This window comes from Suricata suricatta, chromosome 3 (genome assembly GCF_006229205.1).
Source record: "Suricata suricatta isolate VVHF042 chromosome 3, meerkat_22Aug2017_6uvM2_HiC, whole genome shotgun sequence".
Classification (NCBI taxonomy): Eukaryota; Metazoa; Chordata; class Mammalia; order Carnivora; family Herpestidae; genus Suricata; species Suricata suricatta.
Window position 1 is genome coordinate 85723340 of NC_043702.1, and position 27446 is coordinate 85750785.

A 27446-nucleotide genomic window follows, 5' to 3' on the forward strand; every position below is an offset into this window, starting at 1 on the left:
CCTGTCTAAGAAGTCAAATTTTGCTTTCTTCATGTATCTCTATAGATGTATATATATGTAAATGTATATATACATATATTTGTGTGTGTATATATGTTTGTGTGTATGTATACACTCCATACTACATATTATTGACAGTGTTAAAAACATATTATTTCTCCTTCTGTTTAATAGTATCTCTTTATTTCCAATTTTATGTGCTATCAGTAAGGAATTTATTTTATTTTGCATGAACCCTATTTTAAAATGCTAGTATTTCAGGTGCCTAGGAAGCTCAGTTGGTTGAGAATCTGACTCTTAATTTTGGCTAGCATCATGATTCCAGGATCAAGGGATCAAGCCCCCCTCAGCCAGAGCCCGCTTAATAAGAATCTCTCTCTCTCTCTTTCTTTCTCTCTCTCTCCCTCTCCCTCCGCCCCTCCCTCCCTCCCTCTTTCCCTCTCTCCCTCTCTCCCCCCCTGTTACTCTCCCCCCACTTGTGTTTTCTTTCTCTCCCTCTCTAAAATAATAATAATAAATAAAAATTAATAAAATACTAATATTTCTAAGAATGGTAAACTTGTGTGAAATAGTTAAATCAAAATACTTTCACCTTTGCTTGTAGTTGAAAGCAGCTTTGAAGAGGTGAGGATTCTGACTGAGGTGAAGTGAAAGGCATATGATACCAAAGCAAGGAGGAATTTTTGAAATTTGAGTAAACTTGTAAGACTTCCATAATGAGGAGCTTAGAACTTCATGCAGTACTGAGAGCCTGGTAGAAGAGAGAGAGGAAATGAACAGTGCAGAAGAAAAATGAGAGTTGAAACATGCCAAATATGTGTTTCTGACTCCTTCTAACTATCAATATAAAAAGACACAGTGGAACTCACTTTCTCCTCTAATACCTTCTTCCTATAATACATAGTCTCCAGCTCCCAGTACCATTTATATAGACGAGCACCCAATTTAGTTTCTTAATGAATCCTTCTGTGTTATCTTAAAACCATATTATAAATTAATGCGTTTGGTTGGTTTATCTGAAAAACTAAATTACCATTTTTATCATTATTTCTTTGGCAAAATATAATAGAAAAATCAAACAAACTGCAAGTAGTAAGTTTAGCTGCTTTATAAATTGCTATTTTTGAAATATGCAATCTACCTTGCAGCAGTAGAAAAGATTAGTAAAAAAGGAATCATCAAAATTCTTTCCGCCTTGGTACACTATTTGATGTACTTGCCTAAGTCCTGCAAACCTAAGTGATTTAGAGCCTTCCATTCAAATCCACTAAATTTCTGAATCCGTGGTTCTACTTCAAGATCAGGACCTTCCAGTCTCTACATTGTTCACATTTTCAACCAGATAATTCTTCATTAGGAGGAGGAGAGAGGCTTTCCCTTGCATTGTAGGAAGTTTATTAGCATCTGGCTACTAGGATGCCAATACTATCTCTAATCAACCATAAATGTCTCCATATAGTCTCCAATGTCCCTTGGGAGCGGGAGGAGGGCAGGTGAAATCCCCACCAGTACCCACCGCCACTGGTTGAAAACCACTGTTTTAAGTGAAAAAGCTTTTTATAATTACAAAATCATGATAAAGATTGAAACTTGATGCTTATTCTTTCAAATCATACAGCAAGTACAATGAGTAGCAAACAAATTAAGATATCAGAAAGACCCCTAAAGTCATTTCTTTTAAAAGAACTGAAAGTTCATTGGTATTTTAAGATATGTATTTCCACTAAGTATAACATGATCTGACACGTTTTTCACCCTTTTACCGAGAATTATGCACAAATAAAGGGAACTGGTATTTGTGGCTTTTAGAATTTTTCCCATTGAAATAAAAATATTTATAGAAGATCAGATATGATTTCTTAGACATTTTATTTACTTTGTGAAACTAGAGAATAAAATTAATCCATAAAATATGATATAAATTGACGAAAGTAGCCCCTACATACCTAATATTTCTGGGATCTGGTGAAACTAAAGCAATAAGAACATCTTTCACTTGCACATATTTTGTTATATGTGTGTTTTGAATAAGCAATTAATTCCAGTTCTTCAACATCAAATGTTATAATTTGAAGGTATTTGTCAAAAGGAAAATAGAATTTGGGATTAGGGTTTAATTGTAAACACATTTGAAAATTCCTCTCTTTAAAAATATTAAATTAGTTTCTAAAAGAAAATTATACAGATAAATTATCTTATTATATTAGTAATTATTTTGTACCAATAAAGTTTATTACCAGGATAAATATTAGTTACTTTAAAAAATGACTACGTAGGTGGGAGAAAAATCTTTCTCTTATCTAACAAATTGTATGCTGGCATTCTGCTTTGAGCAGTTTTATTAAATAAATATCATACATATTTTATATTGCACCAACATTTGCATACGTTTTATTTGAATTTAATGGATAAAATAATCACTTGGGTTTAAAGGGCTTATGTTTTGCTGGTGAGAAATAGACTACAATTAAACATGGTTTGCATGAAATACGAAATTATCTTTAATGATATTTCTTTTTTCACAGAGCGTACATCAGTCTATGTGATTGCATAATTAACATTTGGTTCTTCTATAAAGTATTGTAATTATGCATTATTTAGTCTTTTTACCTACAGCTATGATGTCCTTTAGAAGATTAACTCACTTTCCAAATATTTAGATTCTTGACTCATTAGAACATATCCCACATACATTGATGAGTATGCATATGAATCCAAATGTCTCTAAGTCTAACACAGTAATAGATACCAGAGATATTTTACAAAAAACAATATGTATATAAGTCATATATACAAACAATGTTATGTGTATAAGCCATAGTTCTTGTCACCATGATGCTGATGCTCAAAGATCAGAGACTGACAAATTAAGACCCTCAGACCTAAATTACCTTCCTGCCTCTTTTGTAAATAAAGTTTTATTTAAATACAACCAAGCCTTTTGATTTACATATTGTTTTATGGTTGCCTTTGTCCTACAGTAGCAAAATAGAATAGTTACTATGAAGGGCATAAGTCTTGCAAAAGTGAAAATATTTATTATCTTGCTTCTTACAGAAAAAAAAGGGAAGGAAGGAAGCAAGTAAGGAAATAGAAAATGTCAATCTCTGATTACCAGTATTTATCAGTATGTACAGATATAAAATGTATCAATATAGGTAACAGATAATTAGCAAAGAGGGCATTAAACAATAAATTGCCTAAGGCATTGTATAGGCAATAATCAAAACTAATGTTCAGTGATGGAAGAAATCAGCACTAGCTACCTTCATTATAAACTATTCTGAGAAAGAAAAATGACTTAGGCTGTTTCATGAGGAAAGGTTAAGATATTAGTGATGAAATTCCGTGGGAGAAATACACCTTGTGGAAGTGGCAAAGGACAAGACATAGATATTCAGATAACAGAGAGGGATTGATTTGAGTATGTGCATAATATGAGTGCAGAAGAAAAACAGTTGAAGAGGTTGAAAGATAGTGTGCTGTCTTAGAAAGAGAGGTTGGTATGTTCTGAGCAGTACCACAGAGTACCAGTTACAAGGCCACCATAGGGGTCCCGCTAAGGTGACAAAATAAAACTTTATGTTGAGAGAGGAAAGATAAAAATGGAAAGTAGGATTCCCCTATTAGGGAAGTCAGATAATACTTAGTATGGTAATGAATGAGAAATGAAAAAAATGCTTTGAAATTAAAATTTTATGAGTTTGGAGGCTGATGACATCTTGAACAAAAATAATCAAAATGCAAGACAGCTATGTGATTAAGTGTGTGTTTTAAATGTTTTATTTATATTTGAGACAGAGAGAGACAGAATGAGCAGGGGAGGGTCAGAGAGAGAGGGAGACACAGAATCCGAAGCAGGCTCCAGGCTCTGAGCTAGCTGTCAGCACAGGGCCTGACACAGGGCTCAAACCCATGAACTGCAAGATCATGACCTGAGCCAAAGCCGACATTCAACCAACTGAGCCACCCAGGTGCCCCAGGTCTGTGTTTTAGAAGACTATTGTATGTAATGGGGAAAAACTAGAAATCAAGAGATTACTTAGAAAGTTAGTGTAGCAACCTAAGAGAAATGGAAAGAACCTAAAATGAGCCAGACACCATGGAATTGCAAGGAACGGTGTACATGGTTAGTTGGAGTACAGATTCTTAGCACCCTTACAGGAACTATGTACTGTCCATTCAAACTCGTTAAAAGTAGGCAGAATAACTAGGTGCTTCATAAATATTTATTCAGTACATAAATATAGGTGTTTCATGGTATCTCTAAGTTTCTTTGTTTGGTCCAATTTAAGTTTAGGTAATATGAAATGTTAGTACACTCTGCACAACTCTATTTGCATTTCATCTGTTAAGATTGCTTATAGCATTCCATTGCCTGCTCTACTTTTCCCATCTCCTGGATAAAAATAAATGAGATAGCCTTGGTCCTGTAGCAATTTACAACCTCTGGATTGATACTGGATTCTGCAATAGTATTTCTTATAAAACAGCTAATTGCTTTATATCAAGTGTTGGCAAATCTTTTCTGTAAAGAGCCACATATTTTAGGGCTGTGTGGGCCATATCTCTGCAGAAACTGCTCAAGTCTGTTGTTGTAGTATGAAAGCAGCCATGGATAATGTGTAAGCTAATGAGCGTGGCTATGTTATAATAAAATTTTATTCACAAAAACAAGCAGTAGATTTATATTTGACTCCAGGGTCACCGTTTGTTAATACATGCTTTGTTTAAAATGTGAGTATTGTGAATCAAATTACTTAATTTGGTAGTTTGGTACCTGTTTGATTCCATGATTAGAAACTAAAATCTTTAACACTATTATTTCAAAGCAAGAAGAGAATTAAAAAATGGAAAGAAAAAGTCTTTTGGATTTTGCATACTGTGAAAGCAGAAAATAATGTGAATATTACATGACAGTGTTATCATTGATGCGTATGGGCTACAAAGCCAATGTAATTTTTACCTTATTGTGCACACAGAAGGTATTTTATTTTTGCTTTAAAAATATTTTATCACAATTATTGGCTGTTGAGAAGAGCTAATATGATTCTGGGCCAAAAATAGTGATGTTCAAAGTGAAATGCATATACCTATCATTGAGCTGTCTTGGATTATGTTTTTAATTTCTTTGAGAAGAATAAGGATTTCCTACGTCAATGTTTTTAAATAAAAATTTTCTCCTCCTTCTCCCTTTACTCCTCTTTATTACTTTTTTCTGTTTTTCTTCTTCTTCCTCATCTTCTGTTCTTTGTCTTAAGTATTGAAAACGTGGGTTTTTCTCTCACTACTACAGCTACATTACCCTGATGCTAGGTATGAAATCATTCTCTAACAGGGCCTCTTCATTCTGCCTCCTGTATTGCAATACTTTTCTTCCTTAATAACCTTGACTTCTGCTATTTTGATTCTGTAATCTGCAATTCTTTAAAGGGATCTAATCGTAATACATACATTTAAAAAGGAAGAAAACAAAGTAATGGGCATTTGCTCCATGTAATAAATAGAGGGACTTGAACTTCTGAGGAATCTTTGGATGTAGGCTTCCATGCTTTTCTAATAGGTTTTATTTTTGATTATTTTTTAAATTTTTTTATGTTTTTTATTTATTTTTGAGAGACAGAGAGAGACAGCATGAGAGGGGAGGGTCAGAGAGAGAGGGAGACACAGAATCCGAAGCAGGCTCCAGGCTCTAAGCTGTCAGCACAGAGCCCAATGCAGGGCTCAAACCCACCAACCGTGAGATCATGACCTGAGCTGAAGCTGGAAGCCAGACGCTTAACCGACTGAGCCACCCAGGCACCCCTTTTTGATTATTTTTTAAACTGAGGTAAAATTAGCATGTATTATATGAGTTTGAGCTGCATATTATAATTCTATATTTGTACGCACTACAAAGCAATCACCACCACAAGTCTAGTTTTCATTTAACACATTACAATTGAGAACTAACACCCATTTTGTCTACTCCCTTAACCTCCATCCCTTCTGATAACCAACATGTTCTCTATGAGTTTGTTTTTGTTTTCATTGGTTAATTTGTTTTATATTTATATATAGAAGTTAAATCATATATTTTTCTTTCTCTATATGTCTTATTTCACTTAGCATAATACCCTAAAGGTCCAACCAGATTGTCACATGGAGATTTCTTTTTCTATAGCTGAATAGTATTCCCAATATCTATATCTCTCTGTATCTATATCTACCTATATCATCTATATCTATACCACATCTTTTTATCAATTCATCCATTGATTGACACATAGATTGTTTCCATATCTTGGTTATTATAAATAATGCTGCAGTGAACACAGGGTACATATATCTCTCCAAATTGGTATTTTTGTTTTCTTTGGGTAAATACTCAGAAGTGGAATTCCTGAATCCTATTAGTTGTGTTCTTAATTTTTTGAGGTATCTCCATTTGGGTTTCTATAGTGGCTTCACCAACATACATTGCCACCAAAACAGGTCTGAATGTTCTCTTTTCTCCACATCTTGTCCAACAGATGTTATTTCTCATCTCTTTGACAAAGGCCATTTTAACAGCTCTGAGTTTATATTCTCATTATGGCTTTGATTTGCATTTCCCTGATAACTAATGATGCTGAAAATCTTTTCATGTGCCTTTCAGCCATCTTTTTGTCATCTTTGGAAAAATGTCTGTTTAGAACCTCTGGTCATTTTTTAATAAGGTTGTTTCTCTTATTGTTGTTGAATTACACGAGTTATTTTTGTACTTGGATACTAGCCCCTTATCAAATATGTGATGTGCACATATATTCTTCAATTTAGCACCTTGCCTTTTGCTTTGTTGGTGATTTCCTTTGCTGTATAGAAGTTTTTAGACTTAATATAATCCATTTGTTTATTTTTGCTTCTGTTTCTATGTATTCAGAGTCATATCCAAAAACAAATAAACAAAAATTACTAACACTAATGTCAGGGAGCTTACCATCTAAGTTTTATTCTAGAAATTTTATGGCTTTGGACCATATATTCAAGTCTTTAGTCAATTTTGAATTAATTTTTGTATATGGTGTAAGGTATCATTATTTGGCATATCAGTTTCATTATTTGGCATGTGGCTGTCCACTTTTCCCAGTACCATTCATTGCAAAGACTGTCCTTTTCCTATTGTATAATTTTGATTCCTGTATCATAAATTAATTAAACATATATGTACAGGTTAATTTCTGGGCCTTATACTCTGTTTTATTGATATATGTGTCTGTTTTTATGCCAATAATATATTGTTTTGCTTACTACAGTTTGAAATCAGGGAGCATGATACCTCCAGATTTGTTCTTTCTCCAGATTATTTTGGCTATTCAGGGACTTCTGTAGTTCTATATACATGTTAGAATAATTTGTCCTAGTTTTTTGAAAAATGCCCTTGGGATTTAGACAGGGATTTGACTGAATCTGTAGATTGTTTTCGATATTATGGGCATTTTAATAATACTATTCTTCCAATCCATAAGAACTATATATCTATCCATTTGTTTGTCTCTTCAATTTCTCCTATCAATGCCTTAGAGTTTTCAATTTGTATGTTATCTCCTTAAATTTATTTCTCAGTGTTTTGATGTAATTGTAAATGGGGTTGTTTTCTTAGTTTCTCTGGCTGATGGTTCATTATTAGCATATAGAAATGCAACAGATTTCTGTATATTAATTTTGTATCCTGCAACTTTACTGAATCATTTAGTTGTTTTAACATGTTTGTTGGTTTGGATTTGTGTGCATGTGTAGTCTTTAGGGCTTTCTATATATGGCATTATGTCATCTGCAAATAGTGATAGTCTTACTTATTTCCTTCTAAGTTGGATGCCTTTTATTTCTTTTCCTTGCCTAATTGCTGTGGCTAGATATTCCAATACTATGCTTAATAAAAGTGGCCAGCATTGGCATCATTGTCTTGTTCCTGATATTAAAGGAAACATATTTAGCTCTTCACAGTTGAGTATTAGTTAGCTGTAGATATGTCATGTGTGACCTTTATTATACTGAGGTACATTCCCTTTAGAGCCACTTTGTTGAGAGTTTTTCTCATAAATGGATGTTGAATTTTGTCAAATGTGTTTTTCTGCATCTTTGAGTCAATCATATGATTTTTATTCTTCATTTTGTTAAAATGGTGTACCACTTTGTTAGAATTGTGAATGTTGAACCATTCTTAACCCCTGAGGATAACTCCCTTTTGATCACAGTATATAATCTTTTAATGCATTGTTGAATTCTGATTGCGAATATTTTGGTGAGGATTTCTATGTGGATGTTCATCAGAGATATCAGCTTATAATTTTATTTACTTGTGGTATTTTCTAGTTTTAGTACCAGGGTGATGCTGATCTCTTAAAATGAGTTTGAAAGCACTTGCTCTTCTTCAATTTTTTGAAAAGAGTTTGAGAAGTGTAGGTATTCATCTTTTTTAATGTTTTGTAGAATTTACCAGTGAAGCTAGCGCCTGGTCCTGGATTTTTGTTTCTTGGGAAGTTTTTGACTACTGATTCAATAGTCTTTCTGTATAATCAATCTATTTATACGATCTATTCATTCATAATTCAGTCTTGGAAGATTGTACATTTTAGCAATTTATCCATTTCTCCTAGATTAATTGGTGTTTAATTGTGTATAGTAGATTTTAAATAATCCTTTGTATCTACCTAGAATTAGATGTAACATCTCTTTCATTTCTGATTTTACTCTTTGAGTCATCTCTTTTTTTCTTGTTGAGTCTAGATAAAGGTTTATTTTTTTTTCAAAGAATCAGCTCTTAGTTTCCTTAATCATTTCCTTTGTCTTTTTAGTCTCTATTTAATATCTACTCTGATCTTCATTACTTCCTTCATTCTACTAACATTGGACTTTATTTGTCCTTTTTTCTTTATTTCTCCTTTAGGTGTAGAGGTAGATTTTTTGTTTGAGATTTTTCTCTTTTCCTCAAGTTAGCCTGTCTTGCTGTACACTTCCCTCATAAAACATCTTTTGCTGCATCTCACAGATTTTTAGGCTTTTGTATTTCAATTTTATTTCCCAGTATATTTTTTTCTTTTTTGATTTTTATCATTGACCCACTGGTTGTTTGGTAATATACTGTTTAATCTCCACATAAATGTGATCTTTCCACTTTTCTTTGATTGATTTCTAGTTTTATACTGTTGTGGTTGAAAAAGATGCTTGATATGATTTCAGTTTTTGTAAATTTATTGAGACTTGTTTTGTGACCTAACATATTATCTGTCCTGGAGAACGTTCCATGTATACCTGAGAAGAATATATATTCTGCTATTTTGGGATGGAATGTTCCATACATATCGAAGTCTAGTTGGTCTAATGTGTTATTTAAGAGCAATGTCTCCTTATTGATTTTATGTCTGGGCATCTATATATTGATATAAGTGGCATATTAAATAAAGTCCACTACTATTATTGCTTTAATGTCAATTTCTCTTGACTATTAATATTTGCTTTATGTATTGAAGTGCTCCTTTGTTGGGAGAATACTGACAAATGGTATATCTTCATATTGGACTGACCATTATGTAATGCCTTTGTCTTTTGTATAGTTTGTTTTGAAGTTTATTTTGTCTGATATAAGTATAACCTATACAAGCTTTTTTTTAACTTACCATTTGCATCTTTTTTATCCCTTCACTTTTTAAAAAAAATTTTTTAGTCTTTACTTATTTATTTTTGAAAGAGAGCAGAGAGTACATGTCAGCATGAACGGGGAAGAACAGAGAGAGGGAGAGAAAGAATGTCAAGCAGGCTTCTGTTGGGGGGCTGGATCCCACCATGTTGAGATCATGACCTGAGCCAAAGTCAAGAGTTGGACCTTTAACCAACTAAACCACTCAGGCACTACCCCCTTCATTTCTGGTCTTTGTGTATCCTTAGATCTGAAGTGAGTCTCTTGCAAGCAATAAGCATGGATCTTATTTTTGCTTTGTTTGTTTGTGTTTGTTTCCATTCAGCCACATTTTATCTGTTGGTTGGAGAATTACTCCATTTACATTTAAAGAATTATTGATAGGTATGTACTTATTGCCATTTTGTTGATTGTTTTCTGGCCATTTTTGTAATTTGTCTCTGTTACTAAAAACTTCATTTTCTCTCTTCTCTTGGGGTTTGGTGATTTTCTTTAGTGTTATGTTTAAATTCCTTTCACATTTCTTTTGTGTATCTACCATAGATTGTGGTTGATTTGTGGTTACCATGAGGTAAGCATATAACACCATAGATATAGATAGATTGGTAGTATGTAGATAGATGATAGATATACAGACATATATACAGTTTATTTTAAGTTTATAGCATCTTAAGTTTGACAGATTCTAAAACTACATTTTTATTTCCTTTCCCTACCATGTGCTCCATTTTTGATGTCATATTTTACATATTTTCATTTTGTGTATCCCTGAACTAATAATTGTAGCTATAATTATCTTTGTCTTTCAACCTTCATATTAGCTTTACAAATGATGAAGCCATTATCTTTACTATATACTTACATTTACCAATGAAATTTTTACTTACATATGTTTTTCTTGTTCCTTGTTTTTCATGTTAGTCCCTCTTCTTTTTAGCTTAAAGAGATCTCTTTAACATTTTTTGTAAGACCAGTTTGGTGGTGATGAACGTTTTTATTTTTTGCTTGTCTGGAAAACTGTTTTTCTTTTAATTCCAAATAAGAACCTTGCAGGTAAAGTATTTTTGATTGGGAAGTTGTTTTTTTGTTTGTTTGTTTTTCTGTCAGCATTCTGAACATGCTTCCCACTTCCTTGTGGCCTATAAACTTTCTGCTAACAAATATGCTGATAACCTTAAGATTCCATTGTATGTAAGGATTTGTTTTTCTCTTGCTGCTTTTAAGATTCTCTCTTCCTCTTTAACTTTTGACATTTTAATTATAATGTATCTTGGTTTAGATCCTTTTGTGTTATTTTATGTGGAACTCTTTGTGCTTCCTAGAACAGGATGCCTAATGCCTATTTTTTCTCTATGTTAAGAAAGTTTTCAGTTATCATTTCCTTTTTTTCTGATCAAGTTTTTATTTAAATTCCAGTTAGTTAACCTACAGTGCAATATTAGTCTCAGGTGTAGAATCTAGCTAGTCATCACTTACATACAATACCCAGCACTCATCACAAGTGCCCTCCTCATTATCCATCACACATTCAATCCATCCTACCACCCACCTCCCCTCCAGTAACCCTAAATTTGTTCTCTATAGTTGAGAGTCTATTATCTGGTTTACCTCCCTTTTCCCCCACCCTCATGTTCATCTGATCTGTTTTGTTTCTTATATTCCACATATGAGTGAAACCATATGGTATTTATCTTTCTCTGACTGACTTATTTCATTTAGCATAGTACTCTATAGCTCCATCCATGTCATTGCAAATGACAAGATTTCATTCTTTTTTATGGTTCAGTAATATTCCATTGTATATATATATATTATACATATAATATATGTACATATGTATGTATTATATATATATAGTATATATGTATGTATTGTGTGTGTGTGTGTGTGTATACATATATACACTTCATCTTCCTTTTCCATTTATCAGTCAACGGACATTTGGGTTCTATCCATAATTTGGCTATTTTGATAATACTGCTCTAAACCTCAAGATGCATGTACCCTTTCTGATAAGTATTTTTTGTATCCTTTGAGTAAATATCCAGTTGTGCAATTGCTGGGTTGTAGAGTAGTTCTATTTTTAACTTTTTGAGAAGCTTCCATAGTGTTTTCCACAGTGGCTATATCAGTTTGCCTTCCTACCAACAGTGCAAGAGAGTTTCCCTTTCTTCATACTTGCCAACACCTGTTGTTTCTTGCATTGTTGATTGTAGCCATTCTGACAGGTATGAGGTGATACCTCTTTGTAGTTTTAATTTGTATTTCCCTGATGATCAGTGATATTGACCATCTTTTCATGTGTCTCTTAGTCATCTGTATATCTTCATTGGAAAAATTCATATTTGCTTGCCCATTTTTAAGTGGATTATTTGTTTTTGGATATTGACTTGTATAAGTTCTTTATATTTTTTGGATGCTAACCCTTTGTCAGATATGTCATTTGCAAATATCTTCTTCCTTTCCAGACATTGTTTTGTTGATTGTTTCTTTCACTGCACAGAAGCTTTTTATCTTGATGAAGTCCCAATAGTTTATTTTTGCTTTTGTTTCCGTTGCCTCAGGAGATCTATCTAGTAAAGATGTTGCAATGACCAATGTCAAAGAGGTTACTGCCAATGTTCTCCTCTAGGATTTTGGTGGTTTCCTGTCTCACAATTAGGTCTTTCATCCAATTTGAATTTATTTTTCTATATGGTATAAGTAAGTGGTCCAGTTTCATTCTTTTTCATGTTATTGTCCATATTTCCCAATGTTTATTGAAGAGACTGTCTTTGTCCTGTTGGATATCCTTTCCTTCTTTGTCAAACATAAGTTAACCAAATAGTTTGGGGTTCATATCTGGGTTTTCTCTTCTTTTCTATTGATCTCTGTGTCTGTTCTTATGCCAGTACTTTACCGTCTTCATCAGGCATTATTTATTTAAATAAACTAACGACTACCCTTCTCTCTCTCTTCTCCTTCAAGGACCCCTGTAATGCATATGTTATTATGTTTTATGTGAACCAGCAGGGCCCTTAGGCTGTCTTCACTTTTATAATAATTATTATTATTTATGTATTAATTATATAATTTAATTGTATAATATAAAAATAATTATTAATATAATACTGTTATTATTATTTTCCTTTTTCCACTGCTGATTGGGTTATTTCCACTGCCTTGTATTCTAGGTTGCTCATCCATTCTTCTTCTTAGTCTAGGTCGATGTAGAACCCCTCTAGTGTGTTTTTTTATTTCAGCTATTTTATTGTTTTGTTATCTCTGTGACTTCCTTTGGTACTGTCTTATTTTTCTATCCCTTTGTTTAAGTTCTCACTATGTTCATCCATTCTCCAGAGTCCAGTAAACATCTTTATGAACATTACTTTGAACTCTTTTCTAGTAAATTACTTACCTCTGCTACATTAAGGTTTTCTTCTGAAGTTTTGTCTTATTCTTTTCTTTAGAACATATTCCTCTGTCTCCTCATTTAGCTTGATCTTGTTGTTGTTGTTTTGGGGGCTTTTTTGGGTATGTATTAGGTGAAACAGAGATCTTCCTTAGTCTTGAAGGAGTAGACTTGCATAGGAGATAAATGATACAGTTTAAACCTTTTTTTACTTTCGGTTGTTTCTCAGACCTTTGTGAGCATCTAAGTAGCCTAATTTATTCTTCATAGGTCCCAGTTGCAGAGAGTGTGCCAAGAACTGTCAGTGGTCCAAAAGAGGAATCTTAGATAGTGCATAGTCTCAGACTAATTGTAAGCCAGACCCTCAAGCTGCAGCTTTTAAGGTGTGTAAATGTAGTCTTATGGGTTCACAGTCATAAACCATGCTGAATTTCAAAACTGGAGGACTAGGGTAACAGTTGTAAAAATTATTGTTTTAGGCATATACATAATCTCTTTTCTGGGAGATATCAGTAAGATATGTGGAGGAAAAGAGTGTTTCTCTATTTAGGTTCCCAGGGGTACCTCTGACTCTGACTTCTGGATATGCTCAGGCTAATGTTACAGAACAAGAGAATAGACCTTTTTCACACAAGTACTAAGGGACTGTTTCAGTCTACTATTTAGGCAGTGTCCTGTGGGTGGTAACTTGTCAATGTCTGTTTCTCCAAATGTTTCAGACCCATGAGGCCCAGAAATGTAATCCACTATCCACAAAAACCAGATGTTCAAGCAGTGTCTCCTGTGAGGGCTGTGCGTGCCTGCCAGCTATGGTGGGACAGGCAGTGGCTACAGTGCATGGGGGTGGTGTGCCTGGCTGGTCAGCTAGAGCTGGGAAGGCTCTGGCTCTGGCATGCAGGGTCAGGGAGATCTGACTGGAACTAGCAGTGAGTGGTGAGGAGGTGGGAGGGATTGCAATGGCACCTGCTAGTTCTAGCAGTAATAAGACAGAAGGAAAATGCAAAATGGCACCTTCTAGAATCGCTATCTTCAGAGAGCATCTCGCCATATTCCTGCCTCTCTGACAGAGGTTTTAAGATTAACATATCATCTTCCTTCCTTCAAACTGTTGCTTTTATTCTGGGTTCTAGGATGAGTTGGTCTGTGTGTCATCCATTTAAGAGAGGATCTTCCATTCCCTATAGCACTATGATTTTCCTGGAAGTAAGCCTATGGAAGTAAGACAGATGCTTTAGGGGCTTATCTCTTCAATGAAGTTGCCAAGAGTTGGGTTGCCTGGGGTGGGACACTAACCTCTCACTTTTCAGGGCCAAGTTCTATAAATAAGATCCCTTCTGACCGTCATTTGCAGTGCCTGAGGTGTGATTTCTTCTGAATCCATGTCTCCACCTCTCCTACCTGTCTCAATCTGCCCCTTTTAGTCTTTGCTATGGAGGTGTTGTTTGGCCAGCTTTAAGGTCCTTTTCATAGGGAGTTCTATGTAGAGCTGTAGCTTTGTAGTGTTCATGGGAAGAGGTGATTTTAGGATGCTTTTATGCCACCATCTTAAAATCTCTTTTTAATTGATTTTCGTAGGAAAATATTTCTGTGGCTTTCATTTCCATTTATTTATTTTGTTTATTTGTTCATTTGTTTTTAAAGTTTATTTATTTATTTGGAGAGAGAGAGAGACAGACAGAAAGAGAGATAGTAGGAGAGGGGCACGGAGAAAATCTGAAGCAGACTCTGCATTGCCAGCACAGAGACAATGCAGGGCTCAAACTTATGACCTGTGAGAACATGACCTGAGCCCATATGAGGAGTCAGATGCTTAACTGACTGGGCTACCCAGGGGGCCTATTTATTTATTTTAAATCAAATTCAAAGACATGGATTATTTTCATTACCTTAGTGGGGAAGCTGCTAAGTATTGGCAAAAGTCACATTGAGTATCAAGTACAGTTAATTTCTCATATCCTCTACAATTTAATTTAACCCATCGATTTTTATTCTTCGTGCTTTGATACTCTACAGGACTGGCATTAACTACTCTGAACAAACAGGTCCACTTGTTAGGAAGATAAAATAGTTTGAAAAAATATGGCTGGTGCGATCAGAAGTTGTAACACTACTCTGCCTTTAATTTAGTATCCTTATTCTACTAGATATGGTTTATAAAAATAAGATTTAAAAGAAGAGTTATTGATCAAATGACTTTAAAATCTTACTCTTAAGGCATAATGACAGAATAAGAAACACAAAAATAACAAGAGAATGATATTGAACTATAAAATTTAATATTCCATTCCAAATTTGAAATTATCATAACTTATACAATAAAGTTCAGCTAATGTATATGTGGAAGAAACTTTAACCAGTTAGTACAAAAAAAAAAAAAAGAAGAAGAAGTAGATTTCTTAATAATGAAGGGAGATCAACATTTCTTAGGCCTCTGATTTTATTAAATGAGTATGGCTTGAAGATAGGCTATGTAGATAACAACAGTTTCCTAGAGAAACAGTAAGAGTGCTGTGGGCAAGAAGGCAAGAAGTGGGTCTATATGGTAGGTTAGGAAAATAAAAACATCCATTGACACACTCAATTCTTGGATTATGGTTTACTTGAGTCTATTATAAATTAAATTGAATCATTATTCCTGTTTTGTTCTTTTCTCAGACAAAATCCTTTAAAAAATAATCTTTGCTTCTAAGTCAATAGGATTCATACAATTTAACTTGCAGAAAATTGAGGGAGTTAACTTAGTTGTTACCTTTGAAGAGGAAAAATGTTTTTATTAATATAATTGCCCTGTATGATTGTCTATTATTGTCATATTAATCACTCCACGTTATTAATCAGTAATGGGTATGATATCACTTTGAATCATTAAGTGAATTACCCTTGTCAACATCACAGGTTCCTTAATATACTTATTTTTTCTTTTTCACTGTTAATATTTCACTGTGTAATTACAGCTACCAATCCCTGTGCGGCTAATGACGGCAAAGGCCCCTGCTCTCACATGTGTCTGATCACTCATAATAGGAGTGCTGCTTGCGCCTGCCCCCACTTGATGAAGCTTTCCTCAGACAAGAAGACCTGCTATGGTAAATTTCTTGGACTTCTCATCTAAAATTCAAATTGAATTCTCTCAAATTGTATTAGCATTAAGAGTTTCCTCATAGTGAACCAGAAGAGATTTTAATGTCCTTAAAAACATTTGATGTAGTGCTATTTCCAGACTCTATTGATAATTCATCTACTTTGGGGAAGACTGACAAATTCTTTAAATATGAGATATGCTGCACTTTGCTATTTATTACCTTATTCATTTTTTTCCTGCCACTTTCTGATTTGGTGTGTTAGCAGAATTTATCTCTACAAAACAGGGAGATTTGTAAGTAAAAGTGCATTTTCAGAAAGTGATGATGTAGGTAACCTATGTAACAAAGAGGTACTCAACAGCTTTAATCTCCTCCTGCTCTTCTAAAGTTACTTTCACATCATTTTATAGGGGATTATCAAGTTGAAGGGGTGAAAAATGAGGTAAAATATATAACTTCAAAATATTTCTAAAAAATATTTAAATAGTACGTTTAAACTAGAAAAAAATGATGAAATTTATGAATGAATTCAAACTGTGGGGTGTTTCTGTTTTGTTTTATTTTAATTTTGAGTAATTTTTATTTTCAGAGCAATTACGTTTAAGGACAAAAAAGGATTTACTCACAAAATCTTTACTTAGGAATTTAGGCACATGTTGATTTAGTTAATTTTATGCAATCATAACATATTTCAGTAACAACAGTCTCAAAGAGAGCAATGAAATAATAGAGTATCTGTGACTTCTACTTCTGTTTAATTTCCTATTTTGTAAACTCAGTTCGAGAAAAACACCTATGGAAGTAAAATGATGCAACATCACTCACAATGTAATTTGCTACAGATTTACAAAAATTTGTAAGAAAGCATGCTTTAACATTATTTGAACCCTACTTTTGATAGGGGAAATATGAAAATGACTTTTAGATCCATGTTTAATTTCATTTTATTCAGAGATACTATAGAAAAAATATTCTTAGATTCCTTCAAAAATCATTTAATGCAATCCAATATTGTTCTAATGTGTACAAAGAACAAATATGGTTGTTTGACATTTGTAGAGTTCATGTGTTTTAGCGATTATTTAAAATTCTAAGATCAAATCACTGAGAATTTCTTGTCAGAGAGAAAAATAATGACAAGGATATAACTTGGTTTACATCTGTTTCTATTAAGTATTTTGATTTAAATAATAGATAAATCATTTTTGCCCATCAAATTTTGATTATGATTTTCTGGTGGTAAAATTCCATTAAGTCATCAACAAGTAATATTTTGGATTTTCTAGATTGCTTCAAACTTGGCAAGCTTATAAAAGAAAAACTTATTTCTATTTCTTTTCTAGAAATGAAAAAATTTCTCCTATATGCAAGGCATTCTGAAATCAGAGGAGTGGATATTGATAATCCATATTTTAACTTTATCACGGCCTTTACAGTCCCTGACATTGATGATGTTACTGTGATAGACTTTGATGCATCTGAAGAACGTTTATACTGGACAGATATTAAAACACAAACCATTAAACGGGCTTTTATTAATGGAACTGGATTGGAAACTGTTATTTCAAGAGGTAAGAGCTTTGCAGAGTACAACTTTAAAAAAATGTTACTCAATTTGTAATAATCACAAGTCTCTTTTGTATTCTTTTTTCTATTATCCAATTCTATGTGGTTAATTGAAAGTTGGAATTGATTATTCAGAGATTTAATAATATGCTATGTCTTAACAATTGTAGAATGCTGTAATTACGTTACACATAGTACTCCATAACTAGAAATTTAGTTTCAAGAGAAGAAGAAAATTTCAAAAGGGACCTCCTTAAAATTTGCAGATTTCTAAACAAACATATTTGAAGACTCCTTTTTGCTGATAGGGGAATTGTAATTAGTGCACACAGAGAAATGTAAGACATTGGAAAAGACTGGATTTCCCTCTCTGAAGCTTATTATCAGCATCTTTTGCATAAATTTCTACAGAACTAGACTACACAAATAAGACTATTCGTAGTCACCTCTTGACATAGCAGGTTGAATCATAGGTTATTAGTAAATGTTGTTAACTTAGCATTGAAAAACCAAGTAACTGTCCCCAAAGTAGAAAACATAGTTGAAGTGAAGTGAGACATACATGTAAATGCAGGGGTTGAACTCTAGATATTTAACACTGAATTATCATCTTTTTTTGAATTTTGGTATAGTGTGATTTCTTGATCTGTTGTTGTTGTTTATTATTTTAGTGTATCTTAATTGAGTATCTTCCCTTTACCATGACTGCAAAACCAAACAAGACAGTTTCTGTTCAATTTCCTGCTCCATAAGCATGACAGAGTGATCTGGAAGAGGATAGAAGAAAGGGTGATCAGTAATCCATATAGATATATCAAACTCTCATGTTTTGAAACATACTAAAAATTTGAAACCAGACCTTATTTGGGCAATGAGCAATCTCTTAATGAAAGCAATAAGAAGTACAGGTTTTAAATTCACAGGTTTTCAAGAGTTTTCCACATATCATATTTACAAAGCTGCTTGAGTATCACTAGTAGATTTGAGAGTATTTGACCACTAAAGTGCTCTTTTACTTATGCTAGCTCTTTACTCATCTAAGTTTAGTACTGTTAAAGCAACTTAGATGAATTGGTTATAAGCTTATTCAAATATTTATTTCAAACTTGCCATAAGAGAAGAACCTTTCTAAAAAGGCTAATGCAAAGATTTCTTCTTTGTACAGGATTTTTTTTTTATAGAGGTAGTGGGAAGAGATGATTGAATAATTATTGTTAGACTAGATAATGGTCATTAAACACCTTGAAAGATCAGTTAAAGGACATTAGGTGCTTCTCCAGGCTGACAGTCAGGTGACCTTTTCATAAGAAATTTATCAGAGTGTAACAGAAAATTGTTAAGCACTTTATCATGAATGTGAAATCCTTACCAAAAGGCTTTGTGAACTGTATGGAATAAAAGATCTGATACCTCAGAAAAACATGGGGACAATTTTCAGTCTCTATTATAGATTGGTAGCTAGTTGTAATTTGGAATTTGTCTTTGAGAAAAATCTCAAAGACTTACTTTCATTTAGGAAACTCTGTTTATAATTATTAACCAAAAATTGAACAGTGATATTTTCTAACAATTAATACATATATTCATTAGGAGTGATAATCTTTATTCAGTTATTTTAACAAATATTGGAATACTTTACATATGATAAGAAATTGAAGAAGGATCAGTATTGACTGAATAATAGTATGGAGCATAGAACAAGAGGGACACGCTATATACAAGCTGATGAAGCTAAAGAAATAAATAGAAACCAAATCACTCCAGCCTTTATAAGTTGTTGATTTTTATGTTAGTACTGAAAGTAATTAGAACCAAGGAAGTGCTTTAAGAAGGGCACAGCTATATAGTTAGGTTTGCCTTTGGAAAGATCATTCTAGCTTTTAAATTTAGTAGAGAATTGAAGAGGTCTAAGGTAGGGGATAGGTGGGCCATGGATTCTGGGAAACTAGTTCATTGGCTGCTATCGTGGTTTTAGTAAGAAGTGATAGAAACCTGGACTAGAAAGGAGACGATAGAGATCAAGAAACATGGGAGAATTATAGAAATATCAAAGAGTGAAAATATAAAGGGACTTAATTAATTGGATATGAAGGTTGAGGAATAGGCATTGTCAAGGATAAGTCCTTCATTTCTGGCTACCCTACAAGTTGAATGATGTTGCGTTTTCCTTTCTTCCAGAGTGAAACCTTGTTAAGGACTGATTTATCTTTCCATTATTAGAAAGCTCAAGATGAACTTTTGACAGTTCAGTTTGTGAACTCATCAAAGTGTCTCAAATCCTGCCAGTAATTGTACTTTATTTTATCCTTTCATCTGTTAGATTCCCTGAGAATGACTGACCTTTCTCTTACTTCTTACATGTTGGCCTCTGTATTTTCTGACTTTGCTCTCTTTCCTCTACTAGACATTTTCTTGGGAGATGCTTTGTTTTCTTATCTTCCTGAGCCTAAGCCTAGTGTGAAACCTGCTTCAAAAATCAGGCACTGCATTTGTCCATTGCCCCATACAGACCATTTTCTCAGAAAAAACACTGAGGCTCTCTGGTCAAGCCTTCTTGAAGAGGTCTAGAAATAGTTTGCCTGCCTTGTCATTCTCCACATCCTGAAGTACTAAGCTGTTCTTAATTTATGTACTACCTACATGAGCTATTTGTTATAGTGACTTATACAAGGTGTACTTCATTATAAGTATAAATACTAACACATGACTCTAGGCACATTCATAGTATAAATTAACAAATATTTATTACCATATGTATATTTGCCCTTTTCACAAAAACCAAAAGTAATTTTATTCTAAGAAAAAAATAACTAACAATTTATGGCAAATGTTCTTGCTAGTGGTCTGTGGCCTGACTCTCTGGTGGTAATTAATTCTTATACTTGAGTCACTGCTTGGTCCAAATATTTTTCAATTATTTATACTCTCAGGTTTATTTTTCTGATATGATGAATAATACTAGCTGTCATTAATGTGGGAAGCACCATTATCTCATATAGTGTTTCCAAACCTGTAATTAAGAATTACTTTTGTATTGCAGAGGAGAAAGCTTAAGGTCCTAGAAGCTAAAACGTTGTCTCAGAAACAAAGTGAGGAAACAGTGGGAACACATTCACACTCAGGACTTTGTGATCACAGCTCCCGTCCTCCTCATTAGCCTATAATTAGAGAATTTGGGACTTCATCCCAAGGGGCAGGGCATTGTCCTTTTACGCTCTGTTGCCTCTTCGGAGCATTTATATACTTACTGCCCAGGATTTATTTATTTATTTATTTATTTATTTATTTTGGGGGGGGGCTCCACGCTGAGTGTGGAGTGTGCTTGAGATTCTCTCTGTATCCCTTTGCTCCTTTCCCCTGCTTGCATGCACTCTCTCTCCCTAAAAGAAGAAAAGGAAAGAAAAAAAGGAAGAAAGAAAGAATCAGGCTTCCATCTCTGTAGTTTGCTTGGGCAAAGTAGACTTTTCAAAAATTTAAAACCATGTCCCTCATACATGGAATGCTGCCCAGGATTATTATACCTTACTAGATAAAAGATTGTCCCTCCCCAACCTCTAAATCACATAACAAGAAATTCACTTGCAATTAATATAAGAAGAAGAAAAAAAAAAGAAGTTAATATACCTTAAAGTTCTTTATACAAACTGGGAGTAAGACAGTTGAGTTTCACATTTGTATCTCTTCCTCATTTACCTATCATTTATTCCCCATACAGTGCTTTGAGGTCAGTGCTTTGAGGTAAATATTATTTTCTGCTTCTAGAAATGAGGAGGTATTTAATTGAGGTCCCTTTATTTTACAAATCAGGAACTTCAGCAAGTAGAGAACAGAAACTTTATTGCAACCGTATGGTTTGTACAAACATTTCTTTCCAACGTTCACTGAATATACACTCAGCATACTCTGCAGAGTCCATCTAAGGATGAAGTATGGGGGTCATTCCATCCCAGTACCAACAGTTTTACTGGGTTTTCTGCTTTTAGACATATGTTGACAGTTTTATGAGATTCCAAGCTGCTGTCAATAAAATTTCGTTTTTTATTAGGAAAATCTCCTAGTGTGCCTGATTATTCTAAGGTAAAGTAGAAATTGTTCATCTTTGGAAAATTAAGGACTCAACTTTAAGCAAATGAAATTGATTCAGCAAAATAGTTTTTAGTTCTAGAGTCATCTACCATCTGAATGAACTGGACGGTTAAGTTCAGTTAAGCAGATGCTAAAATGAACAAAAGGAAGATTAATATGAGTTAGAAGTGTATCTGTTTATAAAGAACACTCTCTCTATGGTAGGAAATTATCATATAATCATATGCTTTTTTAAATACAAAAATATAAACCAGTTTAAATGTAGGCCTTTTGATCACATTGCTATTATATAAAATTTAATTCTCAATGATGCTTTGAATCTAATTGGACCTATTTGAGAGTAGATTTCCATTATTATTTGAAATTGTTATCCACTTCTGCCAACAATTATTTTGTCAGTCAGTACTAAAGATTCATTCATTCCATTTTGCAAGACACCATATTTAATATGGTAATAAAAATGTTAAAAAAAACTATTATGAAAATTGGTCCAGAGAGATTGAAAGAAATGAAAACAGGTCAGTAATAACAGTGAGATCTAGATTTTGGAACCAGGCCTTGAATTTAAGTAGAAAGTGGATGGGGAACATCTGTTGTTTTTGCCTCTTTCTGAGTGGGGTTTTAATTTACATTTTCACCCAGGAAAACTTTTCAGTGGAAGAATGTCAACATCTGTGATTTAAAGAGAGAGGGAGAGAGAGGGAGACAGAGAGAGAAGAAAAGAAATAAAGGCAAAACCACGCCTATAAATTATGCCATTGCATTGAGAACTATGTCTATTGCAATGTGTGCTAATTGACTCATACTTCCTATCTTTATTCTTTACCTTTTAGTTAGAAGCATAGAATTTTCTTTTGTTTTTTCCCATAGACTTTATATATGTATGAATACTATATGTGGAACATTAGATGGGTAGAAAGATGGATTTATTTAGTTAAGACAGTCCATAACCTCAGGGAGCTTTTATACCTGGTAAAAGAATGAGATATAAACAACTAAATAAACTATATGGCTAAATGAAATATGAAGTTTAATATGGATATAAGCTACTTAGGAAAGTGGCACAAGGAGTACTAAGTTATTACATGGAATTACCTAAGTGAACACTTAGGAAGGGTCTTGGGGGAAAACTGGTAGCATGATCAATCCAGATTGAGGTATCAGGGATCAATCCAGATTGAGGTATCAGGAGGCACAAAGCTCTGGACACTTTATATGTAGAAAGGCACAAGTAGTGAGGTTCCAGAAGCTTCCAGAAGAATAGACCTTCCAGAAGACTAAATTATAAGGCTATTGTGACAGCACATCAGAGAGGGTCTTGTGTCAGGATAAGGATCTGTTTTGTTTTTTGGTTTGGGTTTTTTTTTTTTTCCTAAAGGCAATGGGAAATCACTGAAAAGTTTTACAGATATTTATAGGTGATTCAAACCCTTTTGAAGATAATTTAGGTGGAAATCTGAAATACTGAACAATGAGAAATTATAGATAAGAATACAGCTAAAGGGGCACTTGGGTAGTTCAGTCAGTTAAGCATCAGACTCTTGATCTTGGCTCAGGTCATGATCTGATGGTTCATAGGATTGAGCCCCACATCCTACTCCACGCTAAAGCACAGAGCCTACTTAAGATTCTTTCTCTCTCCCTCTCTTTCTCTTTCTCTGTTTCTCTCTCGCTCTCGCTCTCTCTCGCTCTCTCTGTTTCACACACACACACTAAACAAATAAACTTAAAAAAAGATTACAGCTAGAAAGTTAAGAAATGTTCGGGTGCCTGGGTGGCTCAGTCAGTTAAGTGGCCAACTTCGTGATGATCTTACAGTCCCTGAGTTCAAGCCCCACGTCAGGCTCTGTGCTGACAGCTCAGAGCCTGGAGCCTGCTTCAGATTCTGTGTCTCCCTCTCTCTCTCTATTCCTCCCTCACTCATGCTCTGTTTCTGTTTCAGTAAAAAATAAACATTAATTTTTTTAAAGAAAGTTCTAAATCTAGAGTAAAAATTAGACTAGAACAATGAGAGGTATAAGAAGGTGACAGACACCAAAGGTATGGTAGATATAGAAGTAATTGAACCTGATGACTAGGAGAGAGGTCAAGTTAACCACATAATTGGAAAGATATTGGAGACATTGATCCAGATGAAAATAAAAGACAACTTTGCTTTAAACATTTCCCTCAAATTGACAATTATTCCTCTAAAATACAAATAATTACAGGGTTAGGAGATTAAGAAATAGTCTCTCTGTATTCTCTAGGGAAAAAAAACACAGGTTTGGGATACATACATGTGTGTTAAAACTGGACAAAAAAAAAGACAATGATAAACATTAAATTATTCAGAGTTGAAGAAGCATAAATTAGTGAGGGTAAATATAGAAGGCTCCTAATATATTTGTAATATTCTATTTCTTAGGCTATTTCTTAATTTGCTTACCATGTATTATATGTAGTAATACATGTATTTGTGTATACATAGTTTCTCATAGTTGTAACAAATAGAATATTTAATAGTTACAACGTTCCCTTGAGATAGTTTCTCAAAAATAAGCCCACTTCAAATGAGTTTTGACTGGATATTACCATATCTGTTCTCAGGAAGTTATGAAGATTGGAATTCCTTCCTTCTTTGAAGGTATATCTAATTTTGGATAAAAGCCTTTATTCCCACCTTCAAGATGCTGGTGTCAGTAGGTCCACTGCAAGGAAGGAAGGAAGGGAGGGAGGGGGGAACAGAGGGAGTCAGGGAGGATAAATTTCATAAGCAGAGGGTTGACAACCATTGTGCTGTTTGTTTGTTTGTTTGTTTGTTTCATTTAGATTTATCTACATCTCGGTTTATGTGGTTACTCCATTCCTCTTTCATCTAAGGCCTTTTTATTTTGATCATTTTTCTTTTCTCCAAATTATGTACTTTAATGTTCCTTTAGTAACAATCTGGTATGTTATCTGAAAGTATACTTATTTAGCTTTTGTTAGAGTGCCTGGGGGACTCAGTTAGCTGAGTGTCTGACTTCAGCTCAGGTCTTCATCTCATGGTTTGTGGGTTCAAGCCCTGTGTCTGGCTTCATGCTGAACTCTTGCTCAGAGCCTGGATCCTGTTTCAAATTCTGTGTCTCTCTCTTGCTGCCCCTCCCTCACTTACACTCTGTCTCACTCTGTCTCTCAAAAATAAATACATGTAAAAAAAAATTTTAGCTTTTGTTTTTGAAAGATAGTTTTTTTAATCATGGTAAAATACACATAAAATTCATCATCTTGACCCTTTTTAAGTATACAATTCAGTAGTTTTAAGTACATTCACATTGTGAACCAATCACCAAAACTCTTTTCATCCTGTAAAACTGAAACTTTATAGCCATTAAACAACAACTTCAGATACCCCCTCTTCCCAGCACCAGGTAATTTTACTACCAAGTTTCCATCATTCTACTTCATTTATCTATGAATTAAACTACTCTAGGTGCCTCTTAAAAGTGGAATCACACAGAATTTGTTTTAAGACTGAATAATATCCTATTGTATATATGTATCACAGTTTTTGTAAATTCATCCATCAGTGCACATTTGGGTTGTTTGAACCTTTTGGCCACTGTCAATACTTCTGCTATGAACATAAGTGTGTCTTCAAGGCCCTGGTTTCAATTTTAGGGCATATAAACTTAGAAGTGGAATTGTTGGATTATATGGTAATTCTATTTTTAATTTTTTGAGAAACTTCCAAAGTTCCCCACAGAGGCTACACCATTTTACATTCCTACCAACATCATATAGAAAGGTTCTGATTTTCCCACATCCTTATGAACACACGGGTGTTGTTGTTATTGTTGTTTTTATAGTAGCCATCCCAATGGGTGTGAGGTGGTCTCCAACTGTGATTTGGATTTGAATTTCCCTTATGATTAGTGATGTTGAACATCCTTTCATTCTCCTTGGCCGTTTATACATCTTCCTTGGACAAATTACTACTCCATTCTTTTGCCCATTTTTTACATAAAAATATTTTTGTTACAGTTGAGATGTAGATGTAAAGATAATTTTGTTGAGTACAGTTTTCAAGTTATTTTCTCTCAACCCTTTGCTGACAGATATTACTTCACCAACTTTTGCTTTCTTTGTTGCTATTGGGAATCTCCATGTTTATCTCACTATCATTCTTTTTGTGGAGGTGTGTCTTTTCTCCTTAGATGTTTTTAACCTTTTTTCTTTGTCTTCATGACATTGTTTTTACTTAGGCACCTAGAATTTGTTGTACTTCCTATGGGATCATGTCTTTTCATCAGCCCAGGAAGGAAGAAAACCTCAACTATTATCTCTGACCATTTTTTCTAACCTAGCCTATTTCCTGCTTTGGCAATGTGGATTAGATTTGCTAGACTTCATTCTAACCTCCAACTCATTTTATCTTCTTGTTTCTCTGTGTTGACATTGGCTAACTCCTTTAATTTGTCTTATATTTACTGCCTGAATTGTATCTAACCTGCTGGTTAATCTACTTAATAAATTGTTTCTTTGTTAATATTATTTTTTAAAATGTTTATAAGTCACTTTTTGGTTCTCATTTATGTCTTCCAAGAGTATTTTTAAAATAAATTATTGACTTATTATTTCAAAGCATGTTTTTTCTTAAAATATTCTACCCATTTTTCTTTATCTTGCACAATAATGTAAAAACATAGACTTTGGAGGTTTAAACTTTTTGTTAATTTTTCTCTCAACTCTTGCTCTTATGTTTCATTTCTTTTCATGTTTTACTTTTCAGTTCTTCTCTATTATGAGATGTACCCATTCTAGGCAATTGTGAGGGCTGCCTGCATTGAGGAATATGTTTTCTTCCATAGAGTATTTGAATTTGCTTCTGCTGGAGGGAAAGGGAGTCACAATAAACTGGAAATCACTTAAATTTGATTTATCCCCTATCCAACCAGTGGAGACCTTGTTTCTAAACTAGTAATCTTTTTCCCCAATATAGACTAATGCTTAGAGTTTTGTTTATTTGTTTCTTTTGTTTGGGTTCAGTTTGGTTTTGTCGAGTTTTGTTTTCTGTACCCAGAGAACAGAGAAAATAAGTTTTGTTTTTATTTTTATATTATTCTCCTTTAAGAAAAAAGGTTTTTTTTTTTAATCTTTAAAGAGAGAGAGAGAGAGGGAAGAGCAGAGAGAGGGTGAGACAGAGAATTCCAAGCAGGCCCCAGATTGTTAGCACAGAGCCTGTATGGAGCCCGAGCCCAAAAACCATGAGATCGTGACCTGAACTGAAATCAAGCATTGGACACTCAACCAACTGAACCACCCAGGCTCCCCTAACTTATTCTTTTTAAGCAAGCAGGGAATTTTCCCCCCTATTCACCTGTATCATTGAGGGTATATACCCGTCTAATATACCTGTTATTTTTCTTGTCTAGCTTTCTTAGTCTTTGTCCATTTAAGAACTGATCTGTCTTGCACTAAGCAACTAATAATCCGTGAATCTCTAGATCATCACTTGATGTGATTGTTCAACTTTTTGTCCCTAGAGCTGCACCAGCCCCTGTATTTCCATTTCCCTTCCTTTATGGTTTTAGCTAACGTAGAAGGCTATGTTACCACTTATAGATTTCCCTGTCTGTCATGTGATCTTGATAAATCATTTAAAAGTTATAATTTATCATTTTTCAGAGAATATTATTGA

The 27446-nt window shown here is 33.8% G+C and overlaps 1 protein-coding gene across 1 annotated transcript in view; it reads left to right on the top strand.

Annotated features, from left to right (window-relative positions):
* Positions 1-27446, top strand: part of LRP1B (LDL receptor related protein 1B) — a 1807041-nt gene that overhangs the window by 1203220 nt on the left and 576375 nt on the right. The window contains exons 28-29 of the mRNA XM_029933319.1: positions 16004-16135; positions 17476-17703. Of these exons, the coding sequence (XP_029789179.1) occupies positions 16004-16135; positions 17476-17703 (360 nt within the window). The remainder of the gene's footprint in view (positions 1-16003; positions 16136-17475; positions 17704-27446) is intronic.